This window comes from Camellia sinensis, chromosome 5 (assembly GCF_055761805.1).
Source record: "Camellia sinensis isolate YWXY chromosome 5, ASM5576180v1, whole genome shotgun sequence".
Classification (NCBI taxonomy): Eukaryota; Viridiplantae; Streptophyta; class Magnoliopsida; order Ericales; family Theaceae; genus Camellia; species Camellia sinensis.
In genome coordinates this window covers 201,818,036-201,842,641 of record NC_138965.1, presented here as the reverse complement: position 1 = coordinate 201,842,641, position 24,606 = coordinate 201,818,036, and the positions used below count along the sequence as shown (strand labels likewise).

Below are 24,606 nucleotides of genomic sequence, written 5' to 3'. Positions count from 1 at the left end.
TAATAATTTATGCAGCCAAGTTTTCATTTCTTGAAAGTTAAAAATCCGTTTGGTTATGTACTCAAATTATAGTTCTACCCATTGATTTGAGTGTGTTGTTTGTTTTGACCTTTCAAATCATAATTCTACACCTATTTTTCAAAACTCAATTCAAAACATAATCATCACTTTTTAAAACTCATAACCAAACACATAATTCAAAACTCTTTTCAAAACTCAATTTAAATCAATATTTCAATTTTTTAAATATTTAAATATGTTACAATTTTTTTAATTTTTTAATTTTTTGAATATTTTTAAATATTTTAATTTCAAAATATTACGATTTTAATTTTTTAAATTTTAAAATATTTTATAAAAATAAAATCAAACTCTATTTTATAAAATATTTTTAAATATTTTAATTTTTTTGTTATGTATTTGGTTATGATTTGAGTGTAGAGTTATGAAAGTAGTATGGAGTTTCGAGTTATGTGTTTGGTTATGAGTTTTAAAAATAATTTTTACGATTTAAATTATTTAAATTTTTTGAATATTTAAATTATTTAAATTTTTACGATTTAAATTTTTTGAATATTTATTTTAATTTTTTACTTATTAAATTTTTTAGATTATTTAAATTATTTAAATATTTTATGATTTAAATTTTTTGAATATTTATTTTCAAAAAAAATTATTTCCTTTGTAGTATTTTCAATTAAAAAATTGATTAATGTTATTTTCTGTTAATAATAAATTTTTTTAATTGAATTTTAAAAAGTGTTTGGTTATGAGTGTTGATCTGAATTTTTAATAGTATGAAAGTAGTGTGTTTTGTTATTAGTTATAACAATTTGAATTAAGTTTTGAAAATTCTTTCCAAAACTCATAACTAAATAAATTTTTTTACTTCACATGTCAAATCAAACTTTCAAAACTCAATTCCTAATTCAAAACTCAATTCAACCCTCTATTCAAAAATCATAACCAAACAAATTTTCTACACTTAAATCATAATTTCACAACTCACAAACTTAAAATACAACTCATATTCTCAAATCATATTTACAAAACTCTACCAAATGCAACCGAAGTTTTATGCTATCATTAATCATGCATGAGATGGACAATGGCATTAGGTAGGGTAGGTAGACTTGGATATTTTAAATGTAACCATAATAATAATAAAAAATAAATTAAAAAAAAACAAAACAAAAAAACAACGTAAAACCCTTACTGTCCCTTATATTATCAACAAGAGCAAAAGAGAATCACGAAGATAAAGATAAACCATTTCTTAATATATGAACTTTTTATGTATTTGTTTTTATTATGTAATACCATTCTTCCGTATGGAGTCCCCAAGTACAAGTACAATCTAAGCCTCAAGACAAAAGCAGCCAACAAACCACACCGGAGCAAGTGCCACAACTTGCTTCAGCTTTGCCCAGTTTGAAGTGAACATTGAGAGACAAATTTTATTTTATTATTATTTTTTTTTGATAGGGACATTGCAGGCCAATGTGGATTGGATGATATTATAAAATAAAAATAAAAATAAAAAATATTTAAAATTTCTAAAATATTGCGTTTAAATTTATCTATAATAATATAGATTATTTTATGTCAGTTCAACCCCTACTACGTTAATGTGTATAAATTTAAAATTTCTAATGTTTCTCAATTATTTAATTTACATTCCCTTCTTTAATGACTCAAATTCTCCTATTTTATTCCTACTTTTTGTTAGGCATGTGTTTTTGCATTTACAAAGAGAAAAAGACTTCTCAACTGCACAAAGACAAACACTTTCCCTAGAAGGTTAGCAAGAAACACTTAAACAACTTGTAAAGACCTATAAATTCCTTGCATCTATACACCCTCCTTGTTGGCCACAGCTTGTAGTTGAGGATCATCTCTTCTCTATTTTGAATTTCTTCTCTTTCATACAATTAAATCCCTGTCATATTATGTGGTAAAAAAATAATAATCTTATATTAGTCCATTCACTTTCAATTATGATAGTTAATTCTTTACACTTCAACTGAAATTGTAATGTCACCCTTCTATTAATTTACCGTTAATGAGATTAATAAAAATTAAAAGTGAAAGGATCAAAATGAGATGAAAAAAATGTCACATTTAGAGCGTCCTTAACTGATGAGATGAAAAAAATGACACATTTAGAACCTCCTTAACTATGATATGAAAAAAATGTCACATTTAACTGACTCGACAAGTTTTGATGAAAAGTTAACATTTCAACTTGATTTAAAGTGTAAAGAATTGTCTGTCACAATTAAAAATAAAAAAATCAAAATAAACTGTAATAATACAAAGTGTAATTTTTATCCAAAGATAATTTATCACATAGGACAAGAGAAAGATTGAAGAAAAGATTCATAATAACCCAATGGTTAGCACAAAGTCAACTAAAGTTGTTGGAGAAGTTTAATTTTGAACTATTTAATATTGACTTCTAAAGAAAAAAACATCCAACAAATTATGCAATATGTGATTTTGTGGCTGGCATGGAAAGCAACTCAATGTGTCACTCTCATATCAACAATTCTTACAGATATAGAACTAAGCTTACAAAAAATAATAGTCATGCTAATCAGGGAGTTGGAAATTAGCTTAAACTTTAGTTTATTAATTAAAAATAAGTTTATATAAAAGGTAATGTTAAAAAAAGTCAATTTGTTTAGTATATTTCTAGTCTCTTTTGACTTTTCAAAGTGAGTAAAGTGAACTTTTTAATAGGAAATGGATTTGTTAAATTAGTCATAGAAAAAATTAATAAAAATATTTTTTTTAGCCAATAATCAGTTTTTAAGCGACACCAAAACAAAACCATAATCATATTCAGCTTGTTTGATTTCTATTTTCAAGATTCACTTTTTAAAAAATTAAATTTTTTAATTTTTTTAATTTTTTTGTTTTTATTGAATTTTTTTTTAATATTCTAAGCATTTTTTAGTATATATTTTTAAATATACCTAACATAAATAAATTTAAAAAGTATAATATTTGTAAAAAAATCTTTAAAAAATTCACTAAATATTAAAAATACCAAAAAAAAAAAACGAAAATTCAATATTTTTTTTTCTTATTTTTGTGTATTTATTAATTTAATTTTTTTTTACGAATATTTTACTTTTTAAATACATTTAAGTAAGGTGCATCTAAAAAAGTAAAAAAAAATGCTTAAAATTTAAAAAATATTCACTAAAAATAAAAAATTCAATTTTCAAAAAATTGAATTTAAAAAATTAAAACTAAACACACTGATTGCCCACTTCTATTTTTTTTATGATTGTCTATGTGGTTATATACTTCTAACATATATAAATAAGGATTTGGATTCCCTCTAATCCACAAAGTGTATTGAAGGTGTTATTGGGCCCTATAGCGCCATCGCAAGCCATACTTGGACTATTTAAATTGTTCATTTTGTTCAATTATGCCTATAGATTATATATATATATATATATAAATCAGATTAATTCAATAAACATATCCATATGTTTTGATGATATTTGCCTGCAAAAATAAATGGACGATAAAAATAATTTTTAAAATAGACCATCCTTTTTTCTTTGTAGACAAATTTGTTGAATTCATAAATTATGATTATCGTATCAATCTAATTATTTTATTTTGTTTTATGAATAATTTATACATATTATCAAATAAAATAAATAGTTAAAATCCTCAAAATGAGATTCACTGAATCTCAGGAGACTAATATCACGAGAGGGAAGTCAATTCTTATAAACAAAGCAAGCTAGCTGTTCCAGCCTCTTCTTGAGCATGACCACCTGTTTCAATCAATGTCCTTTTCATTGTTAAGTCATGTGTCCATGCATGTGATTTAGGTTGCATGTATCTGTTATTATTATTATTTGTAATGGTTCATTTTTTATTTATTTATTTATTTATTTTTCTTTGTGTTATTATCTTCATGCTCACGGAATGTATGAGGTTGATGACTATAAGATAGACTTCATAATCACATATCATGTTTTGAAAATATAATTAAACTACTTTTAAGTTGAATTTGATCATTACAAATCACGCTAGAAGAGACCATTCCAGCATTCAATGGGTCATAATTTAAATACTAATAATAAAAAAACAACAACAATGACATGGGGTTAACATTTTTAAGATTGTTAATTTTGCGATTATCAACTATTTTAAATTGTGTATTTTTGGATTGATTCAAAATTATGAAGAATTGAAAAATTCTTATCAATTTTGTAATTTAATCAATCAAACCGAATCTCTTCTTAATTTCTCATTTTGCATCTAAACCCGCTCTTTGAGATTTAATAGTCCCCAATGAATTATTAGTCATAACCTCAACTTACTTAACCAATTGTGAAGTTATATATTTTATCGAATTATTAATCTAATCTGATGGCTGTCCATCCAAAAATACATACATTTAGATTTTGAATTTGTAAAAGAAAAAAAAATTGCAAAATGACTCCGGCAATATTCTTGCAGGCTAACAATGGATTATTTCACATCTATTCAATTGAAAGAAGACTTTTTCGGGGACAGCTACAATTGACATTTGTAAGGGAGTTTTATTAAATTAGGGATAAACAAGAAGATTTCAAAATGAACTTCCCATCTTTGATTTAAAAAAATTTCTCCTTCAAATCGAGGCCCAATAGCACTTTGGTAAAGCCTTTGAATTCATGACCTCAACAACCAAGATACATACACGTCAATGTCTCCGGAATTATTCTGGTGTGCATTCTTAAAAGTGACATACATTATGCACCTTACTACAACATTTCATAACAAACATAACATATCGTTGATTTTCACACCAAACTTGTTTGTAATTTTTCATCACAAATGGATTCGTAACATTTACACAACATTCATAAGATAACCGCAATAGTTCAAAACTTTCACACTAGGGGTATGCACCATTGATTCGCCTGTTCATAACTTTTACTGTACAATGGCATAACATTTTGCCCATATTAGGGCGGTTGCACACTATAGGTTTCTCCTATAATCAAAATGATATTGTCAGCTTAAACTCAAATTTCTGGACTTTAAGTTCAGAGGAAGGCTCAAGTCACCCAACTAACTGCAGCTAAACGGTCAGGGGAAGGTCTTATAGCCACACCTTAGGGTGTGGTGAGGGGAAGGTCACGGGTTCGAGCTGATGAAAAGTAATTAATTACACTCAAATTCTATTCTAGATTGCAAATTTTTTTATCAGCACATACAGAGTCATGATTCTTTAGCACACACTACTCCAAACAAGGTGCAATGTAAACTATTGAAAAAGACAAGCACAATATTCATTTACTTCAATAGTACTTTATTACTCCCGCTACCAAGTTATCTTGGTGTATAATAATTACGATCCAATCAATTAACATAACATGAAAATACCAAATATCAGCAATCATTTCTTATCCATAGCCTACACCAAAAACTCGCCTGCAAGATCAATTAGAATCCGGTGCTTGCATTATGATAGCAAAATAGCATCCCAAAATCCCAAGCTTCCGGCATCCACAATAAGTGAATTGTCCACTACACCAATCTACATCAACAGAAAGTCAGCCGGCTTGCCGATTTTAATGTTCTGCTCACCTAGATAACCTGTAATAGCGTTTTTTTGCCAGCTCTTGAAACTCCTGCAACCAAACATCAGTGTGATGTACTTATGCATGAAGAATTAACATTCTGCCAACCAAAAATCAGACAACCTAACTAATTACCAGTTTGGCATGAGCTAAAAAAGCTGCTTTTTGGATAAAAAAGTCAAAAAGCAAAAGACTGTTCGTTTTGAGCTAAAAAAGCCAAACTTTCCCACTAACAAATAGACAACTTTTTGGCAAGTACAAATGCAACTAAAAAAAGCAATAATTAGATTAGCACTTGGAGTAATGTAAAACTAGAAATTTTATAACTTAAGTCCTCTGCAGTAATAGTTAAACTAGCATATGCCATATTTTGGTGATGAAATGTGAGAGGGAGATTTATGATCTGGATTGGGCCGTGGAATTGGGCCAGACAGATTTGGGCCGGACAGAGTTGTGCCGGACGGATTTGGGCCGGACAGAGTTGTGCCAGACAGATTTGGGCCGAACAGGTGTTGGGCCAAGTTGTGTGGCCCAGCCTTGAAGGAAGCTGCTCGGTTAAGGCAGCGCGTGGATTGACCGAGCTGCAAGGATCCGCGGTTACGAAGCCGGTCAGGTGAAAGGTCCAGCGCTAGGAAAGGCAAGGTTGGACCGAGGTACCTTTTTGTTCGGCAGGAAGGTCGACCGCAGACAAGCGTGAGTTGTCCCGAGCTCGGCTTTGCCGAGATGCCGCCGAGTCCGGTCCTCATCTGAGCTTAGCTGTTGGAGTACTTGGGCTTGAAGCGCAGCATGGCAGACGATGGCCGAGATGGTACTGCCCGGCTGCCGAGCTCCTAGGAGAATGGGCAGGCAGTTGGGTTAGGTGGTGCTCAGCAAGGTTTATGCTGACAGATGGGATAGTAGTGCCACGTGTTGAGAGGACACTGGGAGTAGATTTGGGGCGCAGAGGGTATATAAACACGTCTGCGCCCCCCATACGCGGACAGATGAACATTTGGTGAGACATACACTAAACACTAAACACTCTCCCTTCTCTCTATCTATCCCCTGTGTGTGTTCTAACTTGATCGTCGGAGGGGTTTTCCGGCCACACACCGCCGGGTAGCTCACCGCTATTGTGCTCGCAGGTGATCGGACAGAAACGGAGCTTGGAAGAAAGGAGTACGGGCTTGCCGGAATATTTGCTCCCCGTACAATTGGCGCCGTCTGTAGGAAGCTTGACAGATAAAACCTTGTCTTCCAGGCTCATCTGATCGCCGTCCATGGTGAACAAAGACGAGATTCCGTTGTCCGCCATCGATGGAGCTACCCCGGAGTTCACCCGACGGAGAGAAGGACATCCTGTCATCCTTCCAATGGCGAACTTGGATACGTTCACTGGAGGACAGTCAGGAGACGCGCGGGATAAGTGCGGAAGAAGTTATGGTCATTCACGAAGTCCAGACGGACATCGGCGGCGGAGAGAATCACATGCCCGACGTCTGGAACACAAGTTGAGGGACCAAGACGCTGTCATCCGGCGAATGGCAGCGGAGATAGAGGAGTTGAAGCGGCATGTCAAGGGGAAGGGTGTAGATGGAGTGGTAGACCACAGAGAGTGCATCTCATCCCGCCGTTCAGAGAAGTCCAGCGCGCAAGATAGCACTTACCAGCCCTCACGTCCGGTGACGACGTCGAGATATTCCTATTCCGCTCGTTCAGAGGACTTGCGGGCAGTCTTGAAGGAACGGGCTCGCCGGCGGGAGGCTCAAAGGGTGCCGGCGTTCCAGCGGCTATCCTACAGGGTTCATGCCAGCGGGGAGGCCGGAATGCCCCCACGCCGCCTAGCGGAGCCACTCCTTGTAGATACAAACTTGATGAGGCTGAGCGCCACCCCTTTCTCCCTGGAGATAGAAACAACACCGCTTCTCGCGGGCTTCCACCAGCCAAAGTTCACGCTTTATGACGGAAAGACCGATCCGTATATGCATGTAAGCCACTTCCGACAGGTCATGGCCGGACGTAGGCGAAATGACGCTCTTATGTGCCTGATCTTCCCGTCGAGTTTAGGCGAGCTGGGCTTGAAGTGGTTCGAGAGGTTGCCAGAAGAGAGTATACAACAGTGGAATCAGTTGGCCGAAGCCTTTGTGACGCGTTTCAAAACCAACACCAAAACGCCAAAGGAAGTTGACCACCTTCTCAGTGTCAGGATGGAACCGAGCGACACTCTCAAGGCGTACAACTCCAGGTACTGGGATACCTACAATGAGATCCTAGATTGCCCAGTCAACCTGGCAATCACCCAATATAAGCGCGGTCTCCCGCTCGGACATAGGCTGAGGGATTCGCTTACAATGAGCCAGCAGACATCCATGTGTCACCTAATGCAGCGCATCAATGAGCACATTCGAGTAGAGGATGATGCAGCGACGTCCACCGCGGAGACAACCTCGATGGCAACGGGCAAGTGGGCGACTGGGTTTTAAGGAAGGTCATGGGCAACGCACTAGTGCCGGGTGAAGGCAAGCTAGGGGCAAACTAGGAAGAGCCTTACAAGATAACCGGGCAAGGGGCATACCACTTCGAGGATTTGGATGGCAAAGGCGTACCCCGGCCATGGAATGCGGCCTTATGTAATTTTTTGAGGGACTTGTTTCCCCTACACTTCTGAATGCAAATACTCTTTTTGTCAATGTAATAGAAGTGAATTACTTTTGCTGAAGAGCTTTGTTGTGTCCGAAATAATAGTGGATGAGGGGCCTACTCTTCTGTTCCAGCCGAGATGGTTTGCTCCGGTTGGAAGAGTTGGTGTTTTGTCCAACTTCGAATTCCCAACCGAGATGGTTTACTCCGGTTGGAAGAGTTGGTGTTTTGTCCAACTTCGGATTCCCAACCGAGATGGTTTACTCCGGTTGGAAGAGTTGGCGTTTTGTCCAACTTCGGATTCCCAACCGAGATGATTTACTCCGGTTGGAAGAGTTGACATTTTGTCCAACTTCGGATTCCCAACCGAGATGGTTTACTCCGGTTGGAAGAGTTGGTGTTTTGTCCAACTTCGGATTCCCAACCGAGATGGTTTACTCCGGTTGGAGGAGTTGGCGTTTTGTCCAACTTCGAATTCCCAACCGAGATGGTTTACGCCGGTTGGAAGAGTTGGCGTTTTGTCCAACTTCGGATTCCCAACCGAGATGGTTTACTCCGGTTGGAAGAGTTGGTGTTTTGTCCAACTTCGAATTCCCAACCGAGATGGTTTACTCCGGTTGGAAGAGTTGGTGTTTTGTCCAACTTCAAATTCCCAACCGAGATGGTTTACACCGGTTGGAGGAGTTGGCGTCTTGTCCAACTTCGGATTCCCATCCGAGATGTTTTACTCCGGCTGAAGAGTTGATGATTTGCTCAACTGCGAGGTTCCAGCCGAGATGTCTTACTCCGGCTGAAGAGTTGATGATTTGCTCAACTGCGAGGTTCCAGCCGAGATGTTTTACTCCGGCTGAAGAGTTGATGATTTGCTCAACTGCGAGGTTCCAGCCGAGATGTTTTACTCCGGCTGAAGAGTTGATGATTTGCTCAACTGCGAGGTTCCAGCCGAGATGTCTTACTCCGGCTGAAGAGTTGATGATTTGCTCAACTGCGAGGTTCCAGCCGAGATGTCTTACTCCGGCTGAAGAGTTGATGATTTGCTCAACTGCGAGGTTCCAGCCGAGATGTTTTACTCCGGCTGAAGAGTTGATGATTTGCTCAACTGCGAGGTTCCAGCCGAGATGTTTTACTCCGGCTGAAGAGTTGATGATTTGCTCAACTGCGAGGTTCCAGCCGAGATGTTTTACTCCGGCTGAAGAGTTGATGATTTGCTCAACTGCGAGGTTCCAGCCGAGATGTCTTACTCCGGCTGAAGAGTTGATGATTTGCTCAACTGCGAGGTTCCAGCCGAGATGTTTTACTCCGGTTGAAGAGTTGATGATTTGCTCAACTGCGAGGTTCCAGCCGAGATGTCTTACTTCGGCTGAAGAGTTGATGATTTGCTCAACTGCGAGGTTCCAGCCGAGATGTCTTACTCCGGCTGAAGAGTTGATGATTTGCTCAACTGCGAGGTTCCAGCCGAGATGTTTTACTCCGGCTGAAGAGTTGATGATTTGCTCAACTGCGAGGTTCCAGCCGAGATGTCTTACTCCGGCTGAAGAGTTGATGATTTGCTCAACTGCGAGGTTCCAGCCGAGATGTCTTACTCCGGCTGAAGAGTTGATGATTTGCTCAACTGCGAGGTTCCAGCCGAGATGTCTTACTCCGGCTGAAGAGTTGATGATTTGCTCAACTGCGAGGTTCCAGCCGGAGCCGAGATGTTTTACTCCGGCTGAAGAGTTGATGATTTGCTCAACTGCGAGGTTCCAGCCGAGATGTTTTACTCCGGCTGAAGAGTTGATGATTTGCTCAACTGCGAGGTTCCAGCCGAGATGTCTTACTCCGGCTGAAGAGTTGATGATTTGCTCAACTGCGAGGTTCCAGCCGAGATGTTTTACTCCGGCTGAAGAGTTGATGATTTGCTCAACTGCGAGGTTCCAGCCGAGATGTCTTACTCCGGCTGAAGAGTTGATGAGTTGTTTAACTCCGAAGTTTCAGCCGAGCTAATGTTGCTCGCCTTCTTTGGAGTTCCTTGGCCGAGCTGCTCTTGTCTGCCAAGAAAGAAGTGGCGGAGCGGACCTTGCTCGCCTTCTTTGGAGTTCCTTGGCCGAGCTGATGTTGCTCGCCGAGAAGGAGGTCGCGGAGCGGACCTGGCTCGCCTTCTTTAGAGTTCGTTGCCGAGCTGATGTTGCTCGCCGAGAAGGAAGTCGCGGAGCGGACCTTGCTCGCCTTCCTTGGAGTTCCTTGCCGAGCAGATGTAGCTCGCCGAGAAGGAAGTCGCGGAGCGGACCTTGCTCACCTTCCTTGGAGTTCCTTGCCGAGCTGATGTTGCTCGCCAAGAAGGAAGTCACGGAGTGGACCTTGCTCGCCTTCCTTGGGGTTCCTTGCCGAGCTGATGTTGCTCGCCAAGAAGGAAGTCGTGGAGCGAACATTGCCTTCCTTGGAGTTCCTTGCCGAGCAGATGTAGCTCGCCGAGAAGGAAGTCGCGGAGCGGACCTTGCTCACCTTCCTTGGAGTTCCTTGCCGAGCTGATGTTGCTCGCCAAGAAGGAAGTCACGGAGTGGACCTTGCTCGCCTTCCTTGGGGTTCCTTGCCGAGCTGATGTTGCTCGCCAAGAAGGAAGTCGTGGAGCGAACATTGCTCGCCTTCTTAGTGCGGTCACCGTCTTGCAGACTAAGAACCGAGGAAGAGTTACCCCGGTCAAATAGGTAATCCCAGTCACGCTTGAGCGGACGGAATTAAGGGGCAATTGAGAGGGAGATTTATGATCTGGATTGGGCCGTGGAATTGGGCCAGACAGATTTGGGCCGGACAGAGTTGTGCCGGACGGATTTGGGCCGGACAGAGTTGTGCCAGACAGATTTGGGCCGAACAGGTGTTGGGCCAAGTTGTGTGGCCCAGCCTTGAAGGAAGCTGCTCGGTTAAGGCAGCGCGTGGATTGACCGAGCTGCAAGGATCCGCGGTTACGAAGCCGGTCAGGTGAAAGGTCCAGCGCTAGGAAAGGCAAGGTTGGACCGAGGTACCTTTTTGTTCGGCAGGAAGGTCGACCGCAGACAAGCGTGAGTTGTCCCGAGCTCGGCTTTGCCGAGATGCCGCCGAGTCCGGTCCTCATCTGAGCTTAGCTGTTGGAGTACTTGGGCTTGAAGCGCAGCATGGCAGACGATGGCCGAGATGGTACTGCCCGGCTGCCGAGCTCCTAGGAGAATGGGCAGGCAGTTGGGTTAGGTGGTGCTCAGCAAGGTTTATGCTGACAGATGGGATAGTAGTGCCACGTGTTGAGAGGACACTGGGAGTAGATTTGGGGCGCAGAGGGTATATAAACACGTCTGCGCCCCCCATACGCGGACAGATGAACATTTGGTGAGACATACACTAAACACTAAACACTCTCCCTTCTCTCTATCTATCCCCTGTGTGTGTTCTAACTTGATCGTCGGAGGGGTTTTCCGGCCACACACCGCCGGGTAGCTCACCGCTATTGTGCTCGCAGGTGATCGGACAGAAACGGAGCTTGGAAGAAAGGAGTACGGGCTTGCCGGAATATTTGCTCCCCGTACAAAATGTTAAACAAAATTAAAGTTCAGCTAAAAAAAATTTACTTCTGATCAAGATGTGCCATAATATCCCCACCAGGGAATGCTTCTTTTGTGGCCTCGAATGCAACTTTTATGGATTGTCTCCACGTCCCACCAATAGCATTTATTTCCCCTTTTGGCTGGGTTGGATCTTCCATTGGCAAAGAATATCCAGAAAGAAGATGACCCACCCAAACACCATCTTTCCTACAAGCATGAAAACAAGAAATGGTTTATTATCACATTACACAAAACCGTCCTACATTCTATTGAAATTTTACTTGCGCTCAATTTTTTTTTTTTAGGTACAACGGAAAGTATTACTTGTGCTCATTTGAACATTCCAATACAAACAAATAAATAAAATCACTACCAAATATTTTGAATATAAATCCAACAGTAGAGATGATGATAATCCAAAGGTAAAAAGAAACAAACATTAGAAGGCACCAAACAAAATATTAGGAAATGGGATTAAAAAATAATCATTGGAATGAAGAAGCTGGTAGAAGACAACTACTTACTGAACTATATCCATGTGCCGAGGTACATAATGTCCACCTCCTATACCCAGAAGAACTTTGTTCTTGTCATTATTGCTGGAACATCAAATGTTCAAACAACAGTCAAAGAAACAGTATGAAGAGACAGGTAATTTAAATTTCAGTATGAATATTAGTAAGACTAAACACAATTTCACAAGATGATAGAATGAAGAAAAATAAACAGTATAATTCACAAAACAAAAACAGAATACCATAACACCAGTAGGAATTGATACGATTCAAGAGTAGAAATAAATTTAGATAAAAGATGTCAAGCAGGAAACAATCTTATTATATAGACTAATGAGTGTGGTTCAGTAGTAAGATGCAATATCTACTCTATGATCAAAATTGCTTGTTAAAAAGCCTAATGACAATAATCCTGCTTAAATCGACAGTACCTGCTCCAGTTTCCAACAGGAGTGCCTCCTCCAATCCCAAGTCCTTCCCAAATTAACTTCAAGCACCAAGAATACCAAATTGTTGGGTGGAAAGAAAGAAAGAAAGTGTTAGGTGGAAGAAGAAAGAAATTTCATAGGTGAAAAACCAAAAAGAGAGGGAAAAAAATGAATATCACTTCTAACTTGCCTACAATACTGATTACCAGCACACCTGATGATTGTAGTGGCAACTAACATTTCTAAACATTAGAAATTGATGATTAGGAATACACTAGTGTTAATGAGTTTGAGTGAAATTGTGCTAAATATACCATCAAAATATGCTAATATATCAAAATTTCTAGTGTCTCAATTTAGGAAACTCCCACAATTGTAAACACAAAGGCAAGCATCAAATCATGGGGAAACTAAATATATAGATCTATTGTGGTTATTGTATCCTGCAGATAGCTGCGTTTTAGTGCTGCACTGTATTACTCTAATTTTTCCCTTTTTCCCTTTTTCCCTTCCAAGAAAATTGGTATTATGAGAAAAGGCAAGTTACATCTAAGTATGCCAAAATATAATAATGGGAAGTCAGAATTAGGGCTGCAAACGAACCGAGCCGAGGTTTGCTAAGCTCGAACTCGGCTCATTTACTTATCGAACTCATTTATTGAGCTTGAGCTCAGCTCGATAAAGAACTGGGCTCGATTTCGGCTCGGCTCGATAATTTTTTTTAATATTATTTATATTATTTAATATATAAATAATATATTTATTATATAATTTAAATAAAGATAAACAAGCCGAGCTTATGCGACCCGGCTCGTTTACTAAACGAGTCTAATATTCGAGCTCGAGTTTGGCTTGTTTACTAAACGAACCAAACTGAACTAAGCCGAGCCGAGCTTGTTCATGAACAGCTCGATTCATTTGCAGCCCTAGTCAAAATCTGATAAGAAACTTAGATCATATAGGTTTGCCTAAACTAAATAAAAATTAAATAAGAACCAAACTGAGACACCAAGAAGCTGTTTAAACCAAAGCTCCAAATATTGAAGGAGATTAATGTCTACTCAACTAGAGAAATGACCTGGGCTGCATCCTGCCTCCTCCAGTGCTCTTCTGTGCTGCCTATGTGAAGAGAAGAAACCAATTAGACATAACTACAACAGAAGTTGTCAATATTCACTACACAAACTCATATCGAATACAAATTTTATGGATGTTTTCCATTATGACAAGCAGACTACAACATGTAAACCTAAGTAGGCCTTCTAGGAAATAAATAAATAGTCATAAATTCATAATCCATGCTGGAAATTTGTGTTAATGTATATAATATGATAGTGGTGTTGGTGGCATGTATAGAATATGATAGTGGTAGATAATAAGATAGTGGCATATGATAGTGGTGTTGGTGGCATGTATATAATATGATAGTGGTGTTGGTGGCATGTATAGAATATGATAGTGGTAGATAGTTGTTAAAACCTATCACCTACTTCACCCACTAAACCTAACCCACTACACCACTACCACCTCACCTACTCCACTAAACCTAACCCACTACACCACTACCACCTCACCTACTCCACTAAACCCACTACACCACTACCACCTCCACTTCACCTACTCCACCTACCACCTCCACTTTACCTACTCCATCTACCACCTACTACCACCTACTCTTCTATATATAGGAATCATTGTAGCATTCAATAATTCAACAATTACAAATATAAATCAATCAATAATACAATTCTCTATTTCTCTTTATACATTAAATTTCTACATGGTATCAGAGCAAGGTTAAGCACTTAGTATTTTTCGTTTCACCGGCGGGCGGCAACCTCGCCTTGGCCGCCCGCCGGACCTCAACCTATTCCGCTTATTTTCTACACATACCTTCCCATCACTGCCTAAATCCTCTCTCTTGAGGCCAATGTGAATTCCTCTTCTTCATAATCTGCACTAACTGTGGCATCTTTTCCTAGGGCAAACTCTGCAACCCAACACTCAATCTATGCTTCTCCTCCATGCTCATTTGCCTCTTGTTAGGATCCTTCGCCTTCGGCTTTGGTTTGGGCTTCGCCACAGCCTTGAGCTTCACTGCAGCTTTCAGCTTCACGGCAGCCTTCGGTTTCACAGCAGCTTTTGGCTTCGCAGCTGGCTTGGCCTTTGCCGCTGGCTTGGGCTTCACAGCGGCTTTAGCTTTTGGCGCAGCAGCTTTTGTCTTAGCCGGAGCCTTCTTTTCCTTTTTCGCTTTTACAGCCTTCGGCTTTGCAGCAGCCTTCGGCTTTGCTTCCCTCTGGTGGCTCCCCAGGTTCCACCTGAGCTGCATGATTCATTTATAGCTGCAATTGATAAGGGAAGTATTAGAATAATGCCCAATAGAAGTATGCCAGCTGCTCCTTACCCTACTCCTGGAGCACTATTAATAGGTGATGCTTTCAACATGCGTCATCCTTTAACTGGTGGAGGAATGACTGGAGCCCTGTATAAGGTGTTTTGTGCATCTCCTGATCAAGCAAGGAAGGAAATGCGTGAAGCATGTTTTGATTATTTGAGCCTTGGAGGTGTGTGTTCAACAGGACCAGTGGCTTTACTCTCTGGTCTAAATCCTAGCCCATTGAGCTTGATACTCCATTTCTTTGCTATAGCCATATATGGTGTTGGCCGTCTCTTGCTACCATTTCCTTCCCCTAAGCGCCTGTGGATAGCAGCTACATTATTTTTGGGTGCATCGGCTATCATTTTTCCCCTCTTGCTCTCACATGGGCTTGTCCCCTCTCTCTCCTCCGTTTGATTTCAAAATCTATTATTTTTATTTATTTTTCTCCAAACCACTTTCCTTATTTCCCCCATCTTTCATTTTGATTTCAAATATATTTTTATTATTTCTTTCTTTATTTTTCTTTCACATTATTTTTTAATCTTTTTCAAATTCCATTCATACCATATAACTTTGCACACCAAACCATCTTTTATTCATCTCAGGGATCAACCCCGATCACAATTTTAACCAAAAAAAAAAAAAAAAAAAAAAAAAAAAAACAACACAAACCACAACACCACAACACCACAAGATTTGTTTTCTTTTCTGCAGACGGCCACCCACCGACCTCACTTTTTCGCCTATTCCGCCGGTCTTTTCTTCTTGCCTCCGTCCTGGGCGGTCCTTGACGGTGTTGCCTCCGTGTTTCCCACTCCACTGGGCACGATCACTACTCCCTGCTCCTCCACTGCAGCATATGGCGGCCCTCCAAATCGGAACATCACGGTGGCCTTCCGCTTCAGCTCCTTGTTTTCTGCCTTTAGCACACTTATCTCTGCTCGCGCATCCTTATACATGCGTTGGAGCAGAGCCAGCTGGGAGTTTAACTGTTGCACCTCATTTGTCCTGCTCTGCAGCCGGTGCGACAAGTTTGTGACCGCAGTCATGGTTCCACACATGACTTCAGAGTATACTGATTGGCCTCAATATCAGTTTGCACCGCCATTTTTTGCTCCACCGACCGCATCGGAAAGTTCAACGGAGCAAAACCAGAGGTGTTTGGTTGAGGTTCACGGGCCACCGCACCTGTTATCTCTCCTGTTGACTCGTTAAGGTCGGGAAAGAGAGTGAGCAGACCACGGGAAGATGAGGCCATGTTCTGGGTAGCTGAACGGGAAGAAGAGGCCATGTTTTTTGGGTTGCTGAGTGTTTCCGAGAAGGGTTGAATACAGAGTATTTACAGATTGTTTCAGAATGACAAGTTCAGAGGTTTCAGTCTGGTTTGGTTTCCTCCGCCTCCGCATTGGTTTATATAGACACTGACGACGCGGCCGACACGCCGCTCTGTCGCTCACGTGCCTCGCCGCGTCTCCGGCTCACCTTTTGATGGCTCGACGCTTTCTGTCGGGCACGACTTTTGATGAAGTGGGCGCGCCTTTTGAGGGCGCAACTTTTGATAGCACGCCTTTTTATGGATTGGGCACGCATTTTGATGGCACGCCTTTTTATGGATTGGGCACGCATTTTGATGGCACGTCTTTTTATGGATTGGGCACGCCTTTTGATGGCACGCCTTTTTTGAAAAATTGGGCACACCTTTTGAGGGTGCGACTTTTTATGGGTCCGACAAGACTCTGTAAACTGTCCCGACATTGATTCCGGTTAGCTCCTTCATGGGTCCGACAAGACTCTGTAAACTGTCCCGACATTGATTTCGGTTAGCTCCTTCATGGGTCCGACAAGACTCTGTAAACTGTCCCTACATTGATTCCGGTTAGCTCCTTTATGGGTCCGACAAGACTCTGTAAACTGTCCCGACATTGATTCCGGTTAGTTTCTACAAGGGTCCAGCAAGACTCCGTAAACTGTCTTCTACAACGGTTCGACATGACCCCATAAACTGTCTTCTACATCGGTCCGACACGAGCCAGTGTCTTCTACATCGGTCTTCTACAACGGTCTGACACGACCATACAGTGTCTCCTATCCTCTTTTATTTTTTATGTATTTTCTTGTTTTGTTACTCTCTCCAAACTCAAGTTGGTTAGTTCCTATCCCCCTTGAGTTTGCGGGGGGCTGTTAAAACCTATCACCTACTTCACCCACTAAACCTAACCCACTACACCACTACCACCTCACCTACTCCACTAAACCTAACCCACTACACCACTACCACCTCACCTACTCCACTAAACCCACTACACCACTACCACCTCCACTTCACCTACTCCACCTACCACCTCCACTTTACCTACTCCATCTACCACCTACTACCACCTACTCTTCTATATATAGGAATCATTGTAGCATTCAATAATTCAACAATTACAAATATAAATCAATCAATAATACAATTCTCTATTTCTCTTTATACATTAAATTTCTACAATAGTGGTAATATATAATATGTAAGTGGCATATAATGGGTTATAATGATGTTTGTAATATCTCCTATATAAGGAGTGTCATTTGGTCTTGTAAGATAAGAAGTTTTGAATATAACAGAAATATATTCCTTCTTCCTCATATTTTCTAAGTATCCATAAAAATATAAAAGAGCTTCAAACTAAGATGTTCATCAACAAAATAAACAAATATCCAGCCTTGAAGCAGTTGGAAACATAGTTGTCAACATGGTAAACAGAAGCATGGTCCAAGCATACTATGGGAAACAGGAATGCTACGTGACATAAGATGATAAATTTACTAAGAACCTTTAAAATAGTGAAATAATAACAAAGTATTAGAATACTTTCATGATCAATTATGAGAAACATGTCCCTTGAGAGAATCCACAACAATTTTCGAGAGTTTTTGACAAGTTTCTTTAAATCATGCTAAAGTTTTTCAAACATCTTGGAAACGTTTCCCGGAATTTCCCTTAAAATTTCATGAGCTTCGTCTCCGTTGCCAAACAAGTTTCTAGGAAATGAGTTTCCCCTCTCAAAAAAGAGTTTCCTCATAACTATGTTTGAAACACATGCACCAGCAGAGGACAAGATGAGAGCAATCAGCAAAAGTGAGTATGTTTCCATGGCTGAATAATCTAAAGTGAGTATGTTTCCATGGTTAAGGGTCATGGAATAGAAATGAATACTGTGGGGATATATTTTCTGAGTACCAACACGTGGCCAAGGTGACACCGACGTGTCAGCCGAGGTGTCACGTGTCTTGGTCGTGACGCCGAGGTGATCTCAGCTAGGCCGAGGTTATCTCCGAAGATATCGGAGTCCGGGATAAGCGGATAAAGGACAAGAGTCCTAGAATGAGGAAGGACTTTAGCCTGGATAAGGATAAAACTCTTAGGGAGTTTATCTTTATCTATTGGAGAGTCCAAGCTAAGCACTGAGCAAAAGTCCATTAAAGCTAGGCTTCTATTTGGACTAGGATTGTGTTGGCTATAAAAGAAAAGCACCCTCATGGGTCTAAGGTACGCAATTTATATTCTGAACAGTGATTTTAGCACTTAATCTATCTTTGAGAGATAACTAACTTGATCATCGGAGTGCCCTCGAGTGGACGAACCACCGCCGGAATCTCTTCTTTCTGTTGCAGGTTACTCAGGTGTCATTTATTCTGCCAGTGCTCTCCAGTTGAATACTGAGTTGGCAGTGTGGTCAGAAATTCACTTATACAATTTGGCGCCGTTTGTGGAAAAGAAAGGAGAATAGATGGCCAACGACGGACAGAAAGAGAAGATTGGGTGTTAAAATTCACCTACTACACACCTACCACCAATTTACCATCACCTACCACCACCTACTCCTCACCTACTCCTCACCTACTACACTCACCTCTCCTATATAATGAGCCACTCACCATTTGTAAGATATACAACAACATATATCAATCAATAATACAATTCTCTATTTCTTTTTATACATTGAATTTTTACATGGTATCAGAGCTATAGGTTAAAGATCTTGGCGTTCTTCGCCTTCCGGTGGGCGGCAACCTTGCCTTGACTGCCCGCCGGGTCTCAACCAATTCAAACCTCTCTCTGTTTTCAAATCTCTGCTTTTACACATTCTAGATATGGATAGTTTCCTCTTCACCTCGGAATCTGTCAATGAAGGCCACCCTGACAAGCTCTGTGATCAAGTCTCCGATGCCATCTTGGATGCTTGCCTTGAACAAGATCCGGAAAGCAAAGTTGCTTGTGAAACCTGCACAAAAGTCAATTGTGAGAAGATAGTTCGCGATACTTGCAGAGGTATTGGTTTTACCTCTCCTGATGTTGGCCTCGATGCTGATCACTGCAAGGTCCTTGTCAACATTGAACAACAGAGCCCCGACATTGAACAGGGTGTTCATGGTCACCTAACCAAGAAGCCCGAGGAAATTGGAGCCGGTGACCAAGGCCACATGTTTGGCTATGCCACTGATGAAACACCTGAACTCATGCCTCTGACTCATGTCCTAGCAAACAAGCTCGGTGCCAAGCTCACAGAGGTGAGGAAGAACAAGACGTGCCCTTGGCTAAAGCCAGATAGTAAGACCCAAGTGACTGTTGAGTACCGGAATGATGGTGGAGCCATGGTCCCCATTAGAGTTCATACTGTTCTCATCTCAACCCAACATGATGAGACCGTCACAAATGACCAAATTGCGAAAGATTTGAAAGAGCACATAATCAAACCCGTCATCCCTGCCCAGTATCTGGATGATAAGGCCATCTTCCACCTCAACCAGATGCTATGGTATTCATGGCGCCACCATATGCTCTCTCTCTCCTCTTCCGGCTACAGAGCAATCGCTCCCGATCTCCGCGGCTACGGAGACACCGATGCTACTCCTTCCGCCAACAGCACCAACGTCGATCTTTCGGCGAAGTCGGAGAGCAAGTCGGCCTCCGATCTGGACCAGAAGTCGGCCAGATCTCGGTTCTCGCCGGGCTGCTTCACAGAAGAGAAGGCCAGGCAGCTCCGGCTGATGACCAAGGAAACGTCGTCGTTCCACGACGTCATGTACCACTCCGCGATCGCCTCCCGGCTCGCTTCCGACTTCCCGAACTCGTCTGATCGGTGATTTTATTTCCGACTGCCGGCGATCCTCTCTGTCACTCTCTCGGCCCCCCCCCCGTTCCTCTGTTCTTTTCCGTTCCAACACCGCTCTCTCTTTAGTTGAAAGAGAAGAACCACAAAACAAAACAGGAGGCTGCTTTTTCAGTTGCCCACAGATTCCTCTTCGTCCCAAATTTTTTTTTTTATTATAAAACTTAATTGGTGCTCTATTTTTCTTCATTATTATATATTCATCATCACCATGCTTATCATTTCATCACTATCTCCATATTTTTTTATTATTCGATTCCCTTACTTTTTCAAAAAAAAAAAAAAAAAAACATTCATCATTCCACAAACTCATTTTATTCATGTCGGGGCTCACCCCAATCACCATTTTACACCATTTTACACCAACAAAAAAAAAAACAAAAAAAAAAAACACAACAACGGCTTTGTTTTCTTTTCTGCAGACGGCCACACACCGACATCCCTTCTCTACTCTGCCGCCGGTCTCTTCTTCTTGCCTCCGTCCTGGGCAGCCCTTGACGGTGCTGCCTCCGTATTTCCCGCCCCACTGGGCACGATCACTACTCCCTGCTCCTCCACTGCAGCATATGGTGTCCCTCCAAATCGGAACATCACAGTGGCCTTCCGCTTCAGCTCCTTGTTTTCTGTCTTTAGCACACTTATCTCTGCTCGCGCATCCTTATACATGCGTTGGAGCAGAGCCAGCTGGGAGTTTAACTGTTGCACCTCATTTGTCCTGCTCTGCAGCCGGTGCGACAAGTTTGTGACCGCAGTCATGGTTTCCACACATGACTTCAGAGTATACTGATTGGCCTCAATATCAGTTTGCACCGCCATTTTTTGCTCCACCGACCGCATCGGAAAGTTCAACGGAGCAAAACCAGAGATGTTTGGTTGAGGTTCACTGGCCACCGCACCAGTTATTTCTCTTGTGGACTCGTTCAGTTCTGGAAAGAGCGTGAGCAGACCACGGGACGAGGAGGCCATGTTCTGGGTAGCTGGACGGGAAGAAGAGGCCATGTTGCTGAGTGTTTCAGAGACGGGTTGGTTACAGAGTATTACAGAGTGTTTCAAGATTTGCAGCTCTTAGAGACACTCTCTCAGCAAAAGGAACTATCTCTCTCAGCAACACGAAGAGTTTTTTTTTCAGAGTTTTTTAGCGGGTTTTCTGCCTCAGCCTCAGCCTCTGCCTCTGCTTCGATTTATAAAGACCTTGACGAAGAGGCAGACACGCGCATCATGAGCCGCTCTGCGCTCGCTGACAACTTGGCACGCCTTTTGATGGCACGTCTTTTTATGGATTGGGCACGCCTTTTGATGGCACGCCTTTTTATGGATTGGGCACGCCTTTTGAGGGTGCGACTTTTTAAGGGTCCGACAAGACTCTGTAAACTGTCCCGACATTGATTCCGGTTAGTTTCTACAAGGGTCCAGCAAGACTCCGTAAACTGTCACAACAACTATCACAACATTGTCTGCTACAACGGTCCGACATGACCCCATAAACTGTCTTCTACATCGGTCTGACACCGCCATCCAGTGTCCTCTACAACGTTATGACACCACCATCCAGTGTCCTCACCAATGGTCTGACACGACCATACAGTGTCACCTATCCTCTTTTATTTTTATGTATTTTCTTGTTTTGTAACTCTCTCCAAACTCAAGTTGGTTAGTTCCTATCCCCCTTGAGTTTGCGGGGGGCTGTTAAAATTCACCTACTACACACCTACCACCAATTTACCATCACCTACCACCACCTACTCCTCACCTACTCCTCACCTACTACACTCACCCTCTCCTATATAATGAGCCACTCACCATTTGTAAGATATACAACAACATATATCAATCAATAATACAATTCTCTATTTCTTTTTATACATTGAATTTTTACATTGGGGATAACACTCCTACTGGGAGTGGGAGATCTGTCGACCTTGACGTTGAAGAAGACAATTGCAACGAAGAAACTCGTGACTAGAATCACGGAGGAAAGGACGTCGGCCAGGAAGGCGACATACCAAAGCAAACGGACCAAAGCGGGTACTACAACAAGGACGACCTCCAAGTATGGAAAGAAAGATGCCGGCGGAGGGACGATGAAGTAAAGACCATGGCGAACAAATTGGCGGACCTGTAAACAATGGTCAATTTCATGATGCAAAATAACGTCATGCAGCCACCGTTCCCACTGTAGGACACGCCGATTCCAGCGGCCAATGCCCAGAAGGGAGGACAGAAAACAATCCCTATAGCCCCCCAGCACGCCAGAAGCAAAAAACACTCTCACCGACCGTCAAGGGAGGTCGGGCGAGGATAGTCGAGAAGAGAAGAATCTTGAAGGACACATCGCACCAAGGAGGCAGACCCCAGAGAACATCGGTATGTTCAAAGGCAGGAGTTGTGCTTCGATGCGACCAATGGAGAAAGATCGAAAAGGGCTCACAACGAAATTGAAAGTAGTGCACCTAAAAGACTGAAATCAGGATATAGCCGAGCTCCTGGGCGGACCAAAGAGGACTTGAGAGATTATCTCAAGAGGAAGCAACAAAATGCCGAGGTAACGTCCCCTGTTAAGCCGAGAACACCATTCTTGGTGGAGTTAGACAAAGTTGAGGCCCCGAAACGATTCAGTATGCCGAGGTTCCAGATATACGATGGTAAGTCGGACCCCAACTTTCACGTCCATTTATACCTGAACTCGATAGCACTGTACACTGGAAACGAACTGTTGCTGTGCAAGGTGTTCCCTTCATCCTTCAGGGAAATTGCATTAGACTGGTTTCACAAATTGCCAAAATGAAGTGGGAAGACTTGGAAAGGCCTGGCCGAGATGTTCGTGGCCAGGTTCGTGACAAATAAACTACAGCCATTAAGGGTAGACGTCCTGATGGCTCTGAGAATCAGTGAGGATGAAGGCCTTAGGGCCTACGCAAAAAGGTACTATGAGGTGTTCAACCGAATATCCGAGTGCAACCAAGAGGTGGCGGTCGTGTCTTTTAAGAACGGCCTGAAAGATGATTGCGCACTACGAAAGTCATTGGCAAAGACATTGCCAAAAAGCATGGAGGAGCTCATGGCCAGAATTGAGAAATATGCCAGAGCCGAGGAAGACACGCCAGGGATTAAGGCGACAAAGCAAGAGAAAGTAAACGGCTCGCCGAAGCGAGGCCGAGGTAACAACGGATCAAATAAACAAGAGAGCGCTGAGAACTGCACAGGCAGTCACAACTGTATTCCAAATCCCAATTCACAAAGTTCTGAATAAAATACGAACCCAACCCTACTTCAGAGCACCAGCCAGGGTACAAGGAGAGTTTATGGGAAGAAGCCTTGGAAAGCATTGTGCTTACCATAATGAAGATGGGCATCTGACTCAGGGTTGCAGAACCCTGAAGTCACACACTAGAAGACCTGGTAAGGCAAGGCCATTTGAGGGACCTTGTAGATGAGGCCAGGACAATGGAAGAGCAAGCAAGACTTCCTCAGGCACCAGTAGCTCCACCACCCTAGCACAGCAGCCGCAGGCAGGCGGACCTCGGGTAGTTAATGTAATTCACTCGAAGGTCAACGAAAATGAAATACGGGGGGACACCCAGAAGGTAAAGCACTTGCAACATGTGTACCAGGTCCGGCAGAAAAGACCTCAGGCCGAAGAGTGTCAGGGACCAATAGTGTCCTTTACTGAAGCTGACCTGGAGATGGTACAACATCCGCACAACGATGCCTTGGTAGTATCCCTCCAGGTTGGGGAGTGCCAAGTGAAGCGCGTCCTAATTGAACAAGGCAGCTCTAGTGACATCATGTATGTCAGATGTTACAAGGAGCTGAGCCTTCACCCAGACGATATGGAGCAATCCAATGGCCCAATGGTCGGGTTCAATGGAACACCGACGTGGCCACTGGGTGCAACAAGCTTGGAAGTGCAGGCTGGCACCAAGAAGATAAAGACAGAGTTCACCGTAATTGGCACACCCTCCCCTTACAATGTTATCTTGGGAAGGCCATGGTTGCATGCAATGGAGGCTGTTCCCTCAACATTGCATCAGCTACTGCAGTTCCCAACAGAGCATGGGATAAAAGAGGTCAGAGGGGATCAGCTGTAGGCAAAGAACTGCTCCATGGCAGCAATGAAATCCACCTGCAGCATATGAGAACCAGAAGGGGCGGAGATCGAAGAGGAGGACATGGAAGTCCTAGAGGACGTTGGCAAGGAGCCCGCCAAGAAGAGTGAAGAAGCCCTAAAAAAAATCCTCGTCCAGCAGGGGGATGAAGAACGGTATTTCCTTCTCGGCTCGGGCTTAGCCGAAGAAGAGGAAAAAGAACTGAAGGCGTTCTTGAGAGCAAACATTGAAGTGTTTGCCTGGACGCCTTA

General features: G+C 42.0%; 2 protein-coding genes across 5 annotated transcripts in view; one reads left to right on the top strand and one right to left on the bottom strand.

Moving 5' to 3' along the window:
• Positions 1 to 5,312: 5,312 nt before the first annotated feature.
• GEK1 (D-aminoacyl-tRNA deacylase) overlaps positions 5,313 to 24,606 on the bottom strand; it is a 38,358-nt gene continuing 19,064 nt past the window's right edge. The window contains exons 5-9 of one of the 4 annotated variants that reach the window (XM_028266847.2): positions 13,780 to 13,832; positions 12,717 to 12,772; positions 12,295 to 12,369; positions 11,795 to 11,977; positions 5,313 to 5,651 (exon numbers count right to left, since the gene is read on the bottom strand). In XM_028266847.2, coding sequence (XP_028122648.2) covers positions 5,558 to 5,651; positions 11,795 to 11,977; positions 12,295 to 12,369; positions 12,717 to 12,772; positions 13,780 to 13,832 — 461 coding nt within the window. In that variant the 3' untranslated portion in view covers positions 5,313 to 5,557. Of the gene's footprint in view, positions 5,986 to 11,759; positions 11,978 to 12,294; positions 12,370 to 12,716; positions 12,773 to 13,774; positions 13,833 to 24,606 lie in introns of all 4 variants that reach the window. The other 3 variants (XM_028266852.2, XM_082871170.1, XM_028266862.2) reach the window with 3 other exon arrangements.
• Positions 19,015 to 20,287, top strand: LOC114307565 (S-adenosylmethionine synthase 3-like). Its single transcript, XM_028252960.2, has one exon. It carries the CDS (start codon positions 19,231 to 19,233, stop codon positions 20,221 to 20,223), a length of 993 nt encoding a protein of 330 aa, XP_028108761.2. The 5' UTR covers positions 19,015 to 19,230; the 3' UTR covers positions 20,224 to 20,287.